Source organism: Phacochoerus africanus, chromosome 8 (assembly GCF_016906955.1).
Source record: "Phacochoerus africanus isolate WHEZ1 chromosome 8, ROS_Pafr_v1, whole genome shotgun sequence".
NCBI lineage: Eukaryota > Metazoa > Chordata > Mammalia > Artiodactyla > Suidae > Phacochoerus > Phacochoerus africanus.
The window spans coordinates 157,017,948-157,032,878 of NC_062551.1; the positions used below are offsets into that span (position 1 = coordinate 157,017,948).

Here is a 14,931-nt window from a genome sequence, read left to right on the forward strand (position 1 = left end):
TTGGGGGAAATAAAAGGCAATTCCACTGCCCCAGAGCAGGGCGCGGGTAGTTAAGGAGCAGGACAGGATTGAAAGTTTGAGTAAACTCGGACCTCTCTGAGCATGTCACAGGGGGCCTAGGGTAGAAGGGACAGTGTGATCCTTTGGAAGCGGATGTTTCTGAGCCACCGGAGTGGTTGGCCCCACAGAGCCCAGGGCAGGACTCCAGGCTTGAGAGCTCTGGTCTGGACAAGAGAGGCCTCTTTCGGAATTCACACTGCTCAAGCACATTTCCCTAAACACTCACCTGGGCCCTGCCTTCTGCTCTGTTATTACCAGCAGAGAAGGGCGACAAACGTGTGTGAAGAACTTGCCTTCTCTGAGACCCAATTTCCTCATCTGACAAACGCCTTGTCAGGAGGACAAAGCAGATGCCATTTGTTAAACCCCCCACACAGAGCCGGGCCTGTGGCAGATGCCTGGTTTTTACTGCTGCCAGCTGACAGTGTCATTATACAGCCCAGACAGGGATTGGTTGGCCCGCTTTGGCTGTTCCAGAGACTTCTGCCAGCCTGCTGCAGGGTCTCCCCGTTCCAGCATAGCCCTGCCCCCCTGCTCCCCACCACACCCACACCTGCACCCGCTCCTGCTCCCACTCTAAGGGCGTTCAGCAGAAACAGAGACCACCCAGGACTGTCGCCTGAGTAACAGCCTGGACAAGGCTGGGCGTCTCAACAGGGAACTTCAGTAGAATCAAAGGAGCGGAGTTCGGACGGCCAGGTGAAAAGTTGTCTAACTCCAAGACAGCTGCTCAAACAAGGAAACGATGAGGGTGGAAGCAGAGTTGCAGAGCCAGATGATGTGTGGCAGGAGGAAGGGTGGATCAGATCTGAGGCGGTCTTGCCTGAGCCCCAGCCCTGCTGCTGTGACTTGGGGGGAGCCTTCGTCATCTCTTGGAGCCTCACTTTCCTGCCCTGTCCAAGTGGGAAAGTTAATGCCCTCTGTGGGCTGTGGGTGGGGAGAAGGGGGGATTCGCAGCTAAGGGACTGGTTGAGACTTTGCACATGTTACTGATGGCCCATTTTAGTGTCCCCTGGTGACCGTGACCTTTCATAAGGACTCAGCTCTCTCTAGTCTGGCCTGGGACCCCTGGCTCTTGGTCTCTCATTTTGGGGCCCTGGGCGGTGCTGATCCTGGCCTCCTCCTGGGTGGCTGGTGGTCCAGGGACTGCCCACGTGGAAGAGGGAGGATGTGCTGTCTGTGGGCATCCCTGCTACAGGGCCGTGTAAAGTCAGGTCTCACGCTGAAGCTGCAGAGAGAGGACGGAGGCCCAGAAGGGGCGGTTGCGAAGGGCCTCATTCAGGCTGCCCCGCACAGTGCCAGGACAGGCATTTAGCCCAGGCCCTGGGTTTTGTGTGCCCTGCTGATGACACACTGCTTTGTGGCTTTGGGGGGGGCCAGACTCTTAGCATGTGTTGACTCTGCCTCACAGTCAGAAAACTCAGACCTGTTCTATGCTGTGCCCTGGTCCTGCGGGACCCTGGGCTTCCTGGTGGCCGCCGAGATCCGCATCATCCCCGCCAAGAAGTATGTCAAGCTGTGCTTTGAGCCAGTACGCGGCATGGAGGCCATCTGCGACAAGTTCACCCGCGAGTCCCAGCGGCCCGAGAACCACTTCGTGGAAGGGCTTCTCTACTCCCTGGATGAGGCTGTCATCATGACGGGGGTCATGACAGACGAGATGGAGCCCGGCAAGGTAGGGCAGGAGGAGGGGGCCCCGGTAGGCTGGGCAGGCGCCTGACCCCCCCCACCCTGACCTGGCAGCCACTCCCCTCAAAGCCATGACCTGGGTCAGCCTGCCTGGGGTTTGGGCAGCAGGAGCTAGCTTCGACTGTCTTGGGCAGTGACAGAAGCATCCCTTTACTCTGCCCCTACCACCTGCCAGGTACATGCATGTCTCTTGATAGACATCATTTTTTGATCCTCATGGTAACCCCATTTTATAGATGAGGAAACTGAGGCTCTAAGAGACCATGTCAAGTTCTCCAAGGTGACAAAGCCAAGATTTGGGTAATTGAATTGATGCCTCGGAATCCAGATTGACACCCCTTCGGTGTATGCTGTGTCATTTTTTTCTTCTTTTCTTTTTTAAGGCTGCACCCGCTGCCTTTGCAATTTCCTAGGCTAGGGGTAGAATTGGAGCTACAGCTGCTAACCTACAGCCACAGCAACTCGGAACCTAATCCTCGTCTGCGACCTACACCACAGCTCACGGCAACGCCGGATCTTTAACCCACTGAGCAAGGCCAGGGATCAAACCCTCATGGATTTAGTTGGGTTTGTTACTGCTGAGCCACAGTGGGAACTCTGCTATGTAATTTTTAATAGCCATTCCTTGTCCATTGAGAAAGGATTGGTCCTTAACACAAGAGGAAAATGTACAGAAGTAAAAGGAAAGAAGACCAAAAAAAAAAAAAGGAATTCCCACTGTGGCTCCCGTTGTTAACAAATCCAACTAGGAACAATGAGGTTGCGGGTTCAATCCCTGGCCTCACTCAGTGGGTAAAGGATCCGGCGTTGCCGTGAGCTGTGATGTAGGTCACAGAGGTGGCTCAGATCTGGCATTGCTGTGGCTGTGATGTAGGCCAGTTGCTACAGCTCTAATTAGGTCCCTAGCCTGGGAACCTCCATATGCCATGGGTGCGGCCCTAGGAAAAAAAAAAAAAAAAGGAAAGAAAAGCCTCCACCTATAAACACGACCCAAGCCAGCTCTTGCTAATGTGTTTGATAGATTTATTTCTTCTCTTTTCGATGTGTAGATTTTTTTTAAAAACTTTTGTAAAAGTAGTATACAATGTTGAAATATATATAGAGTTAAAATGCATCTCTTGCCAAGCATGCTCCTTGGGTAACCACTTGTTTGTGTGTGTGTACATGCCCTCATTTTATCCTATGGTTCCCATTATCGCCTGTAGATAATTGGCTGATTCATTACTTCCTGATGAGCATTTATGTTGTTTAATATATTTTGCACTTAAAAATTTGCGTAAGAGTCTCTCACATCTATCCTTGGCCTCTTCACATGCATTTCTGTGGAATTGAGTCCAAAAAAAGGAATTCCTGACCCAGGGGGTTGGACACATTATTATTATTATTGTTATTTTTTGCTTTTTAGGACTGCACCTGCAGCATATGGAAGTTCCCAGGCTAGGGGTCCAGATGGCGCTACAGCTGCCAGGCTACACCACAGCAACGCAGGTTTCTAACCAATAGCTCACAGTAATGCCGGATCCTTAACCCACTGAGCGAGGCCAGGGATCCCGCCTGCATCCTCATGGGTACTAGTCAGGTTCATTACTGCTGAGCCACAATGGGAACTCCCCGAACACATTACATATTGATAGCTAAGGCCGAATGGCCCCCAGCCCAGTGTGCTTCCGTGCACTTCCAGCGGCCTGAGTGTTTGTGAGAACGCCTTTCCTCTACCTTCTTGCCAGCGCTGCGTAGCATCACTCTTTCGTTTTTGCCAATCTGATAGGGATAAAAATAGTAGCTTGTTTTCTTTTGCAGTTCTCGGGTCACTTTCAAGGTTGACCATCTCTTTGCGCCATGTTTCGGTTTGTTTGCCTTCAGCCGTGATCACCAGTTCAAGTTTATAATTGCTGGTTTAGTGTGATAAGCATTTCGGCACATTGTTACCTGCCTTCATATTTAATGACTACAGAAATATTGCAGTAAGCAAGTGCCTTATCGCCTGCCAAACCTCTGTCCCATAGCTGGAAATGAAAGTCACGTCCCGGAGTTGCCATTGTGACTCAGCAGAAATGAATCTGACTAGTAACCATAAGGATACAGGTTCGATCCCTGGCCTCGCTCAGTGGGTTAAGGATCCGGCGTTGCCATGAGCTGTGGTGTAGGATACAGCTCCAATTCTGCCCCTAGCCCAGAAACTTCCATATGCTGCAGGTGTGGCCATAAAAGGCAAAAAACAAACAAACAAAAAAACGCCCACACCTTCCGCAAAATATGTATTTTTACATGTGAAGAAACAAGCTTGGCCCACCCAAGATCACACGGCCAGTGAGTTACTGGGCTGGGGTCTGCCCTCCGATGCCCACCTTGGAGCCTGTGACCCTTCTGGGCTGCCCTGCCTCTCTCAGAGCATCTACCTGCAGTTCCTTTCATGGGTGAGGAAGCTGAGGCCCAGAGATGCTAAGCCATCTCAAAGCACACACTCGGTGCCACTTAAGACCGAAGAAGCTACTAGCTCAAGAGAAGATCTAGGCTTAGACCCCAGGCCCCCGGAGCATGTCGCTTTGCTGTGAGCTCCCTCTGCTGGTGGTGGCTGCTGGAGGGGTGCTGAGCCTGGAGATGTGCAGCAGGGCCCAGGGCAGCAGGGAGAGCATCTTGGGTCAGTGAGTGCTGCCAACCATGGGACCCGGTGGGAAGGATGCCCCCGCTCAGCATTTGTGTCAGCCCCAGGGAAAGGGGCTGGGAGGAGCCTGCATGCATGGAGCTCTGTGTTGTGTGTTCTCTCCTTGGGAGGGAGCAGCAGCCTGAGCCCTCCAGACTATTGGGAGCTCGCTGCTGGGCCCCCGGCACCCCACGTAACCTCTTTGAGCTTCTGCCCTCTGTGCTAGAGAACGCCCGCTGGGCTTAACCTCTCCGGGCTTTCAAGAGCCTCCAGGCAATAATAGACATGAAAGAGCCCTGGAAAGGCCAGGAGTGCTTGAACAGAAGCCAGGTATCACTGTTACGCCCCTGGTGGCACCTGCTGCTTGTCTGCAGCCTGACACAGGGCCCTCTGTCATTTCAGCTGAATAGCATTGGCAACTACTATAAGCCGTGGTTCTTCAAGCACGTGGAGAACTACCTGAAGACAAACCAAGAGGGCCTGGAATACATCCCCCTGAGACACTACTACCACCGCCACACGCGCAGCATCTTCTGGGAGCTCCAGGTGAGGCTCGGATTTCCTGCTAGTCCTGGCTCCTCCAGGCTGGGCAGGGCAGGGAACTGGGGTGGTTCACACTGTAGCCACAGGTTCCCCTGCCTTTTGAGGAAAGAGCAGCTTCATCCTAGGGAAGCAGAACAGCCTCTTGCCCAGCAACGCAGTGTTCCCTGCTGCGGGAACGGCCACCTTCTCTTAAAGCAGCGGGCTCTCCCCGAGCACCTGCCTGTGCTGGAGGGTGCGGCGCTGGTCTGGGTGCTTTGGGGAACACAGATCTGTTCCATCCTTGAGGACCTGTAGCCTAGCCAAGCAGACAGACTCTGCTCTGCAAAGGGCCACTGGAACAAGAAGGCTGGTTCTGCCTAGGGTTGGAGGCTGTCAAGCATGGCCTTGACATGTGAGGGAGAATTTACAGTTAGGGATGAGGGATACGGGGCAGTGAAATTTTAAAAAGGGGGTTAGATCCCTGGTGGCATAAGGATCTGGCATTGTCGCTGTGGCTCAGATCGATACTGTGGCGCAGGTTCGATCCCTGGCCTGGGAACTTCCACCTGCCTGGGGACATGGGTGGCCAAAAATTAAGTAAGTAAATAAATAGGGGGCCGGGGGCGGGGGGGGGGGGGCTCTTGGGTGATGTCTTATGACCAGGGATCTGAACATAGGAAGAACAGGCCAGGCAGGACTCGGACCCAGTGCTCCAGGCACAGGAAGAGCCAGAACAGAGCACATGGGCTGGGTGGGTTGCTGTTTTTCCTTTTTTAAAAAACCGAAGTGAAAACATGAAATTAACTTTTTTGAAGTATGCAGTTCCGTGGTCTTTGGTACATTCGTGGTACTCTGCATCAACGACCTCCATCCTGTTCCAAAGCATTTTCATCCTCAAAGGAAACCCTGCACCCATAAGCAGTCACTCCCCATTCTTTTTTCCCAGACTCTGGTGACCATCAGTCTGTGTTCCACTTCTATGGACTTAGCTTTTCTAGACATTTGATATACCTGGAAGCATCCGCTCTGTGGCCTTTTGCACCAGGCTGCTTCTTCCCCTAGGTGTGTTTTCAAGGTTGTGGCAGGGATCAGTCCTTCTTTCCTTTTTTGTGGCTGAATACTACTCCATCGTCTGGTGCACCACAGTTTTCCACTCATTTGCTGGTAGACATTTGGGATGGTTCCACCTATCTCATTGTTAATAGTGCTGCTGTAAATATTCAGGTACAGGTGTTGGTTTGAGTACTAGTTTTCAGTTGTTTGGTGGTCTGGCCCAGGAATGGAACTGCTGGGTTGTGATAATTCTGTGTCTAACGTATTGAGGAACTGCCAAACGTTTTCCACAGTGGCCGGGCCAATTGACATTCCCAGCAGCAGTGTATGAAGCCAGTTTCTCTGTATTCTCACCAATGCTTGTTGCTTCTTTTTTTTTGTTTTGTTTTTCTGTCTTTTCTAGGGCCGCACCCGCAGCACATGGAGGTTCCCAGGCTAGGGGTATAATCGGAGCTGCAGCCACCAGCCTACGCTTACAGCCACAGCAACATGGGATCCAAGCCACGTCTGCGACCTAAACCACAGCTCACGGCAATGCCGGATGCTTAACCCACTGAGCGAGGCCAGGGATCGAACCTGCAACCTCATGGTTGTTGGTCAGATTCATTAAACACTGAGCCATGACGGGAACTCCAGCTTCTTTCTGTCTGTCTTTCTCTCTCTCTCTTTTCTTTCTTTCTCTCTCTCTCTTCCTTCCTTCCTTCCTTCCCTTTCACTGTAGCCATCCTAGTGGGTATGAAACGGAATCTGACTGATTTTGATTTGCATTTTCCTAATGACTAAATGATGTTGGGTATCCCTCCACATGCCTGTTGGCCATTTGTATACTTTTTTTTGGCGATGTGTCTATTCAGATCCTTTGCCCAGTTTTGGTTGGGTTGTTCATCTTTGTTGGTGAGTTGTAAGAGGTCAGTATATATTCTGAATACTAGATGCTTATCAAATATGTGGTTTGCAAATATTTCTCCCCATTCCGTAGGTTGTCTTTCACTTTCCTTTTTTTAAATTGTTATTTCCCCAATACAGGTTTTTTTTTCTTCTACTGTACAGCATGGTGACCCAGTTACACATACATCTATACATTCTTTTTTCTCACATTATCATGCCCCATCAAAGTGACTAGACATAGTCCCCAGTGCTATATAGCAGGATCTCATTGCTAATCCATTCCAGAGGCAATAGTTTGCATCTATTAACCCCAAGCTCCCAGTCCATCCCATTCCCTCCCCCTTCCCCTCACTATTCTTCAGGTCCATGATTTTCTTTTCTGTGGAAAGGTTCATTTGTGCCATATATTAGATTCCAGATACAAGTGATAGCATATGGTATTTGTCTTTCTCTTTCTGACTTATTTCACTCAGGATGAGAGTCTCTAGTCCCATCCATGTTGCTGCAAATGGCATTATTTCATTCTTTTTTACGGCTGAGTAGTATTCCATTGTGCACATATACCACATCTTCCTAATCCAATCATCTTTCAGTGGACATTTGGTTTCCATGTCTTGGCTATTGTGAATAGTGCTGCAGTGAACATGCAGGTACATGTCTTTTTTAAGGAAAGTTTTGTTTGGATATATGCCCAAGAGTGGGGTTTCTAGGTCATATGGAAGTTCCATGTATAGTTTTCTAAGGCACCTCCATATTGTTCTCCATAGTGGTTGTACGAGCTTACATTCCCACCAACAGTGCAGGAGGGTTCCCTTTTCTCCACACCCCCTCCAGCACTTGTTATTTGTGGACTTATTAATGATGACCATTCTGACTGGTGTGAGGTGGTATCTCAAGGTAGTTTTGATTTGCATGTCTCTCATAATCAGGGATGTTGAGCATTTTTTCATGTACTTGTTGGCTATCTGTACATCTTCCTTGGAGAAATGTCTCTTCAGGTCTTTTTTTTCTTTTTTTTTTTTCTTTTGATCTTTTTGTCCTTTTAGGGCTGCACCCGTGGCATATGGAGGATCCCAGGCTAGGGGTCTGTGACCTACACTGCAGATCCTTAACCCACTGAGCAAGGCCAGGGATCGAACCTACAACCTCATGGTTCCTAGTCAGATTTCATTTCCTCTGCGCCATGACGGGAACTCCTATTCAGGTCTTTTGCCCATTTTTCAATTGGGTTGTTAGCTTTTTTGCTGTTGTATAAGTTGATTGTATATTTTATTTTATTTTATTATTTTATTATTTTATTTTTTTTGTCTTTTTACCTTTTCTTGGGCCGCTCCCACGGCATATGGAGGTTCCCAGGCTAGGGGTCTATTCGGAGCTGTAGTCGCCGGCCTACGCCAGAGCCACAGCAACGCAGGATCCGAGCCATGTCTGCGACCTACACCACAGCTCATGGCAACGCCGGATCGTTAACCCACTGAGCAAGGGCAGGGACTGAACCCGCAACCTCATAGTTCCTAGTCGGATTCGTTAACCACTGCGCCACGACAGGAACTCCTGATTGTATATTTTAGAGATTAGGCCCTTGTCAGTTGCATCATTTGAAACTATTTTCTCCCATTCTGTAAGTTGTCTTTTTGTTTTCTTTGTGGTTTCCCGTATTTCACTTTCTTGATAACATCTTTTTTATGTTTTGCCTTTTAGGGCTGCATTTGCAGCCCGTGGAAGTTCCCAGGCTAGGGGTCCAGTCAGAGCTACAGCTGCCAGCCTACACCACAGCCACAGCAATGTGGGATCTGAGCCACGTCTGTGACCTACACTACAGCTCATAGCAGTGCTGGATCCTTTAACCCACTGAGCGAAGCCAGGGATCGAACAGGCATCTTCATGGATACTAGTCAGGTTCTTAACCCACTAAACCATGACGAGAACTCCAAGGCATGTAAGTTTTTGAAAATAGCAAGAAGGCCCTTGAGCTAGACCCATGGTAGAGAATGAGGCCAAACAGCAGCTGGAGCCTAGATCGGGTGGGTCTTGTAGGTCAAGGGAGGACTTTATTTTGCCTTTGTGGGATAAGGAAGCCCATGGAGGGCTTAGTGCAAAAAGGTGATATGACCTGAGTTTTGCTTTAAAAGAATAATTTTGACTGCTAGATCGAGAGTGGCTAGGGTGGGGTTGGCATGAGTGGAAGGGTGGAGAGGGGTTGATTTCTGTTTTCCCGAGTGGTAGCAGTGGAGGAAGAAAGAAATCCCAGGTCTGGGAGGTACCGTGAAGGTTGAACCAAACCAAAGGGAGTTGCAGACCAATTGGGTTTGGGTGTGATTCCAAGGTTGGGAGCCCAAGCCGTGGGTGAGCCGAGGTGCCATTGACTGCCATGGGCAACAGCGGGAGGGGCTGGGAGGAAAACCAGGAGTCTGCTGGGGGTCATGCCCGCATCAGATGCCTTTCAGACAGCCAGGTGGGAGAGCTGGCTCCTGTGTCAGGACTGCAGGGCAGAAGGAACACATCACTGCAGGTGGCATCAGCAGAGCCATGGTCAGGAAAGCCGTGGGGCTAGATGACGGAGGCGGATTGGAGACAAGACGTCCCAGAGCCAAGCGTTGCAGGTCGGGGGAGCAGGAGCCCCCCTGGGAGAGGAGACAGAGCTCTCAGTCACAGGGGAGGAGAACCCAGGGGCCCGGCGTCCTGGAAGCCACGTGAGGACCGTGTGTCAGGCAGGAGGATGAGGAACTCTGTCCAAGGCCCCTGAGTGAGCAGAAGGCAACAGAGTGACGTCTGGTCTTCGTCATGGAAAGGTCACTGATGCCCTGGAGCCACAGGGGGCTGAGAGCCTGACCAGCAGGTTCAAAAGAGAACGGAGACGAGGAAGTGGAGGCGTCGGACATGGAAATCTGGGAAGGCTCAGCGTGTGGGGAAGCAGAGAAATAAATAGGGTGGTAGCTGGAGGGGACGTAGGATGGAGAGAAGTTATTTGTGGGACTGTTGCCAGAAGGGGGCGGTGGCAGCACGTCGATGGGCCAGCTTGGTAGGGGAGAGGGCCTGCTTACAGGGTGAGCCAGGAAGAGGATGCACAGATCCTGGGCTCAGGTGGGGAGGTTACCTTTAAGTGAGATCTTGGAGATTCACCCACTGGAGCAAGTGTTGGCACAGAAGAGCTGCTACAAGCAGGGGGACCACGGGGCGGGGGGGTGGGGGGGGATGTCGGCGTTCTCTTCCCATAGCTTCTGTTCTCTCAGTGAAGTGAGAAACGGGGATTCCAGCCAAACGGGTTCTAGATGAGGGGGCGAGAGATTGTTGAAAGATGGTGGAGAGAGGAGATAAGAGAGCAGGAAATGAGTCAACTGGGGCCCGAGAAAGATTCATGATCAAGAATCAACAGTGAGGAGTTCCTGTTGTGACTCAGCAGGTTAAGAACCCCACTAGTATCCATGAGGATGCGGGTTTGATCCCTGGCCTCGCTCAGTGGGTTGCTGTGAGCTGTGGTGTAGGTCGCAGATGCAGCTCAGATCTGTGGTGGCTGTGGCTGTGGCTTTGGCCACGGCTGGCAGCTGCAGCTCCAATTGGACCCCTAGCCTGGGAACTTCCATATGCTGCAGGTGTGGCCCTAAAACGACAAAAGAAAAAAAAAAAAGAATTCACAGAGAAGGGAATGTATATATATGTATAACAGGGTCACTTTGCTGTACAGCAGAAATTGGCACGACATTATAAACCAACGATACTTTAAAAAAATTAAAAAGAAAAAAACAGAAAAATTTACAGTGAGACGGCCCCTGGTGGTTTTGGGTTTTCGCACACTCAGCCATGTGGATGGGGCACAGAATAGGGAAATGATAGATGTAAATGTGGTTGACGTTTTACAGATGAGTGTAACAAGCGGGGCGGGGTTGCGGAAACCAGGACCTGATGACAATGAAGTCTGAGCCAGCTCAGGGGAGCAGTGAGGGTGCATGGGCTGCATGGACGGATAGATAGGGTGGCCCCCCAGTTGCGGTGAGGAGCTGAAGTCAGGGCGCTGGAGGGCTTGAGCAGCAGGCTCGGGAAGTAGTGGTGGCTGGAAGCGAACGCTTGGAATTGAAACTATGGAGTTGCCAGCTGAGGTATGTTGCCTGCCATCCAGTTCTACAAGAATGAAGTCATTGCTCACCGCAGTTGCTGGCCTTCCACATGCCCTGAAAGGAATTCAGGGTGAAGATCAGGAATGAGGCAGTCTGTGCTCTGGGAGAACTGGCAGAACAGACCTGCAGATACTTAGATTTTTTTTTTTTTTTGTCTTTTGTCTTTTTAGGGCCACACCCACAGCATATGGAAGTTCCCAGGCTAGAGGTTGAATCGGAGCTGTGGCCGCCGGCCTACACCACAGCCACAGCCACGCTGGATCCGAGACACACCTGCGATCTACACCACAGCTCACAGCAACACCGGATCCTTAACCCACTGAGCGAGGCCAGGGGTCGAATCCGCCACCTCATGGTTCCTAGTCGGATTTGCTTCCACTGCGTCACGATGGGAACTCCGAGATACTTAGATATTTTGAGGAGAGAATTGTATGCACTCAAATTCTTGGCATCGTACCCTACTTAGAAAAGCATTAAAACCATTAAGACATCTGTTCCTCGTAAGGAGCAGCAACCTGCCACCCAGCCCGTCTGCTTGATTACGAGTTCCTTTGGCCCAAATCACGTGGCTCCTGACTTCGGGGCTGTGTGAGAGGGGATCTCCCGGGCTAGAGTCTCAGTAAGATGCTGAATAAACTCACAGCCCTGGCATTGTGTGTTTTTCTCCAAGGCAGCAGAGGCAATAAATATAGACAATATGTCAACATCTAGAGGTCGATGAACTAACTTCCTCCCTCCTCCCTCTTTTTTTTTTGCCTTTTCTAGGGCTGCTCCCGCGGCATATGGAGGTTCCCAGGCTAGGGGTCGAATTGGAGCCACGGCAACGCTGGATCCTTAACCCACTGAGCGAGGCCAGGGATCAAACCTGCAACCTCATGGCTCCGAGTCGGATTTGTTAACCACTGAGCCACGACGGGAACTCCTCCTTCCCCTCTTTTCTTCCTGCTTCCCCCACAGCATGTGGAAGTTTCCAATCCAAGAATCAAACCCTCACCACAGCAGTGACTAGAGCCGCTGCAGTGACAATGCTGGATACATAACCCTCTGTGCCACAAGGAAACCTCTCAGAAAACTTTCTTAAAGGGCCAAAGAGCAAGAATTTTAGGCTCCGTAGGTCATGGGTCCTGTCAGAGTTGCTTAATACTGACGTTGTAGCACAAAGACAGCCACGAGCAAATAAATGTGCTTTACTTTGCTCCAGTGAAACTGTTTATAAAACCAGACAGGGAGTTCCATCGTGGTTCAGGGGTTAACAAACCCGGCTAGTATCCATGAGGACACAGGTTCAATCCTTGGCCTTGCTTAATGGGTTAAGGATCTGGCATTGCTGTGAGCTGTGGTGTAGGTTGCAGACACTGCTCGGATCTGGTGTTGCTGTGGCTGCGGTGTAGGCCAGAGGCTACAGCTCCACTTCGACCCCTAGCCTGGGAACCTAGCCTAGGTGTGGCCTCAGAAAGACCAAGGAAAAAAAGACAAACAAGCACAAAAAACAGGCAGGAGCCAGACTCAGCCAGCAGGCTGGATTCGGCTTGCACAGCAGATCCTCACGGGCTAGAGTTTGTTCTCCGCTGCTCTGGAGTGTGACCTGAGTTGAGGTGGAGGCCAGGTGAAGATACAGTCTCTGGAGGTAAAAAGGAGGCTGGTGCATGGGAGCAAGCCTCGGGGTGGATGTTGAGTCACATCAGTGGTCAGATCAGCGTTGAAGAAAGTAGCTGGGATCCGAGAATGGGCGGTGACGTGGCAAGAGGTTTTTGGACGTGTGCTGCAAAGTCACTGAGGATTTGCTGAGAAGCGGGGGAGGGCCAGAGATCTAGAAGCCACCACGAGGGGCCAGGAGGAGGCCACCTCGCCTCGTCTACCCTAGAGGGTCATGGAGAAAAAAATGATACCACCTCAGAAGGCTGCAGGGGACAGCCAGGTTCCAGCTAAGGGCAAGGAGAAGACGAGAAGGTTGCTGGTGTTAGACCAGGAGGGAGCACGGGGAGGGCTTTGGGGGGTGGGGCGACAGTGGTGATGGAGTCCAGCAGGGATGTGCGGCATGAAGGAATGAGACCTGGTGGTCTCCTAGGAGGAGGTGTCGGGTCAGTTCAAGTCATGGACTAGATCTCTCAGGCAGAAGGTGATGGGGCAGGGGTGGAGGGGTGGGGGGTAGAGGGTTGTGTTCTTCAAGGCCTGGGGAGCTCTGGGCTTCCCTACTCCCTGTGAGTCCTCCTCTGGGCCATGTCCAGGCCCAAAGCAGCTAGTGGAAAGGTTTGCCAAAGGCACAAGACCCTAGAGTCGTTCTTTATCCCTGCCAAGAGCAGTGTTCAAGTTGTAGATGTGGTTTGGTCAAAAGCAGGGTTTTTAATTGGAGTGTGGTTGGCATACAGTGTTTTATGAGTTTCAGGTACAGAGCAGAGTGAATCAATTATACATATACATATACATATAGCCATTCTTTTTTCCCATATAGGTTATTACAGACTATGGAGTAGATTTCCCTGTGCTGTTCCAGTAGGTCCTTGTTAATTACCTGATTGATGTGTAGTAGTGTGTATACGGTATTCCCATCCTGCTAATTCATCCCTCCCCCAACACGTTTCCCCTATGGTAACCATAAGTTTGATTTCAAAATCTGTGAGCTTGTTACTGTTTTATAAATGAGTTCTTTTTTATCGTGTTTATTAGATTCCACACGTAAGTGATAGCATACATATCACTTAGTATGATCATCTCTAGGTCCATCCGTGTTGCTGCAAATGGCATTATTTTGTTCTTTTTTATGACTGAATAATATTCCACCGTGTATATGTACTCCATCTTCTTTATCCATTCCTCTGTTGATGGACATCGAGGCTGCCTCCATGTCTTGGCTACTGTAAATAGTAAGAGCAGAGGGTTTTAGGAGACTGGAAAAGAAGCCAGTGAAGTACATGAGCGCACATGAGAAAGAGAACAAGGGAGTTTCCGTCGTGGCTCAGTGGTTAACGAATCCGACTAGGAACCATGAGGTTGCAGGTTCCATCCCTATCCTCACTCAGTGGGTTAAGGATCCGGTGTTGCTGTGAGCTGCAGTGTAGGTCTTAGACGCAGCTCGGATCTGGCGTTGCTATGGCTCTGGCATAGGCCGATAGGAACAGGTCTGATTAGACCCCTAGCCTGGGAACCTCCATATGCTGTGGGTGCGGCCCTAAAAAGACAAAAAAAGAAAAAAAAAAACATACACACTGGAGTTCCTGTCATGGTGCTGTGGAAACAAATCCAACTAGGAACCATGAGGTTGTGGGTTCAATCCCTGGCCTTGCTCAGTGAGTTAAGGATCCAGTGTTGGCATAAGCTGTCTGGCACTGCTGTGGCTATGGAGTAGGCTGGCAGCTGTAGCTCCAATTGGACCCCTAACCTGGGCACCTCCAAATGCTGTGGGTGCGGCCATAAGAAGCCAAAACAAACAAAAAAAATTGTACAGAGTTTGAACTAGAATTTTCCATTTCTAGAAATTTATCTTACAAATAAATGTATGTGTAAGTGGACAAAATGGAAGTTCCCTGGCGGCCTACTGGGTTAAGGATTCTGTGTTGTCACTGCAGTGGCTCGGGTCACTGCTGTGGCGCAGGTTTGATCCCTGGCCTGGGAACTTCTGCATGCTACAGGTGCAGCCAAAAAAAAAAAAAAAAAAAAACACAGAAAACAAAAAACCAAGAAGATTTGTACAAAGGACATTCATTGGATTGAATGGTCTAGAAGTAATCGAAATGCCCATCAGTGCAGAATATTAAATAAATTGGGGTTTATCCATGCAGTAGAGCACAGGTCAGCAAACATTCTCTATAAAAGGTTTATATAATAGTTTGGATTTTGTGGACCATGTGGTGTCTCTAAGAACTTCTCTGCCCTTGCAATCGGAAAAGCAGCCATAGATAAGATGTCAATGAATGGGCATGGATGTGTTCCAGTAAAACTTCAGGAGTTCCCGTCGTGGTT

At 50.2% G+C, this 14,931-nt stretch overlaps 1 protein-coding gene across 1 annotated transcript in view; it reads left to right on the forward strand.

Moving 5' to 3' along the window:
* DHCR24 (24-dehydrocholesterol reductase) overlaps positions 1-14,931 on the forward strand; it is a 34,021-nt gene that overhangs the window by 12,923 nt on the left and 6,167 nt on the right. The window contains exons 5-6 of the mRNA XM_047788964.1: positions 1,472-1,735; positions 4,796-4,939. Of these exons, the coding sequence (XP_047644920.1) occupies positions 1,472-1,735; positions 4,796-4,939 (408 nt within the window). The remainder of the gene's footprint in view (positions 1-1,471; positions 1,736-4,795; positions 4,940-14,931) is intronic.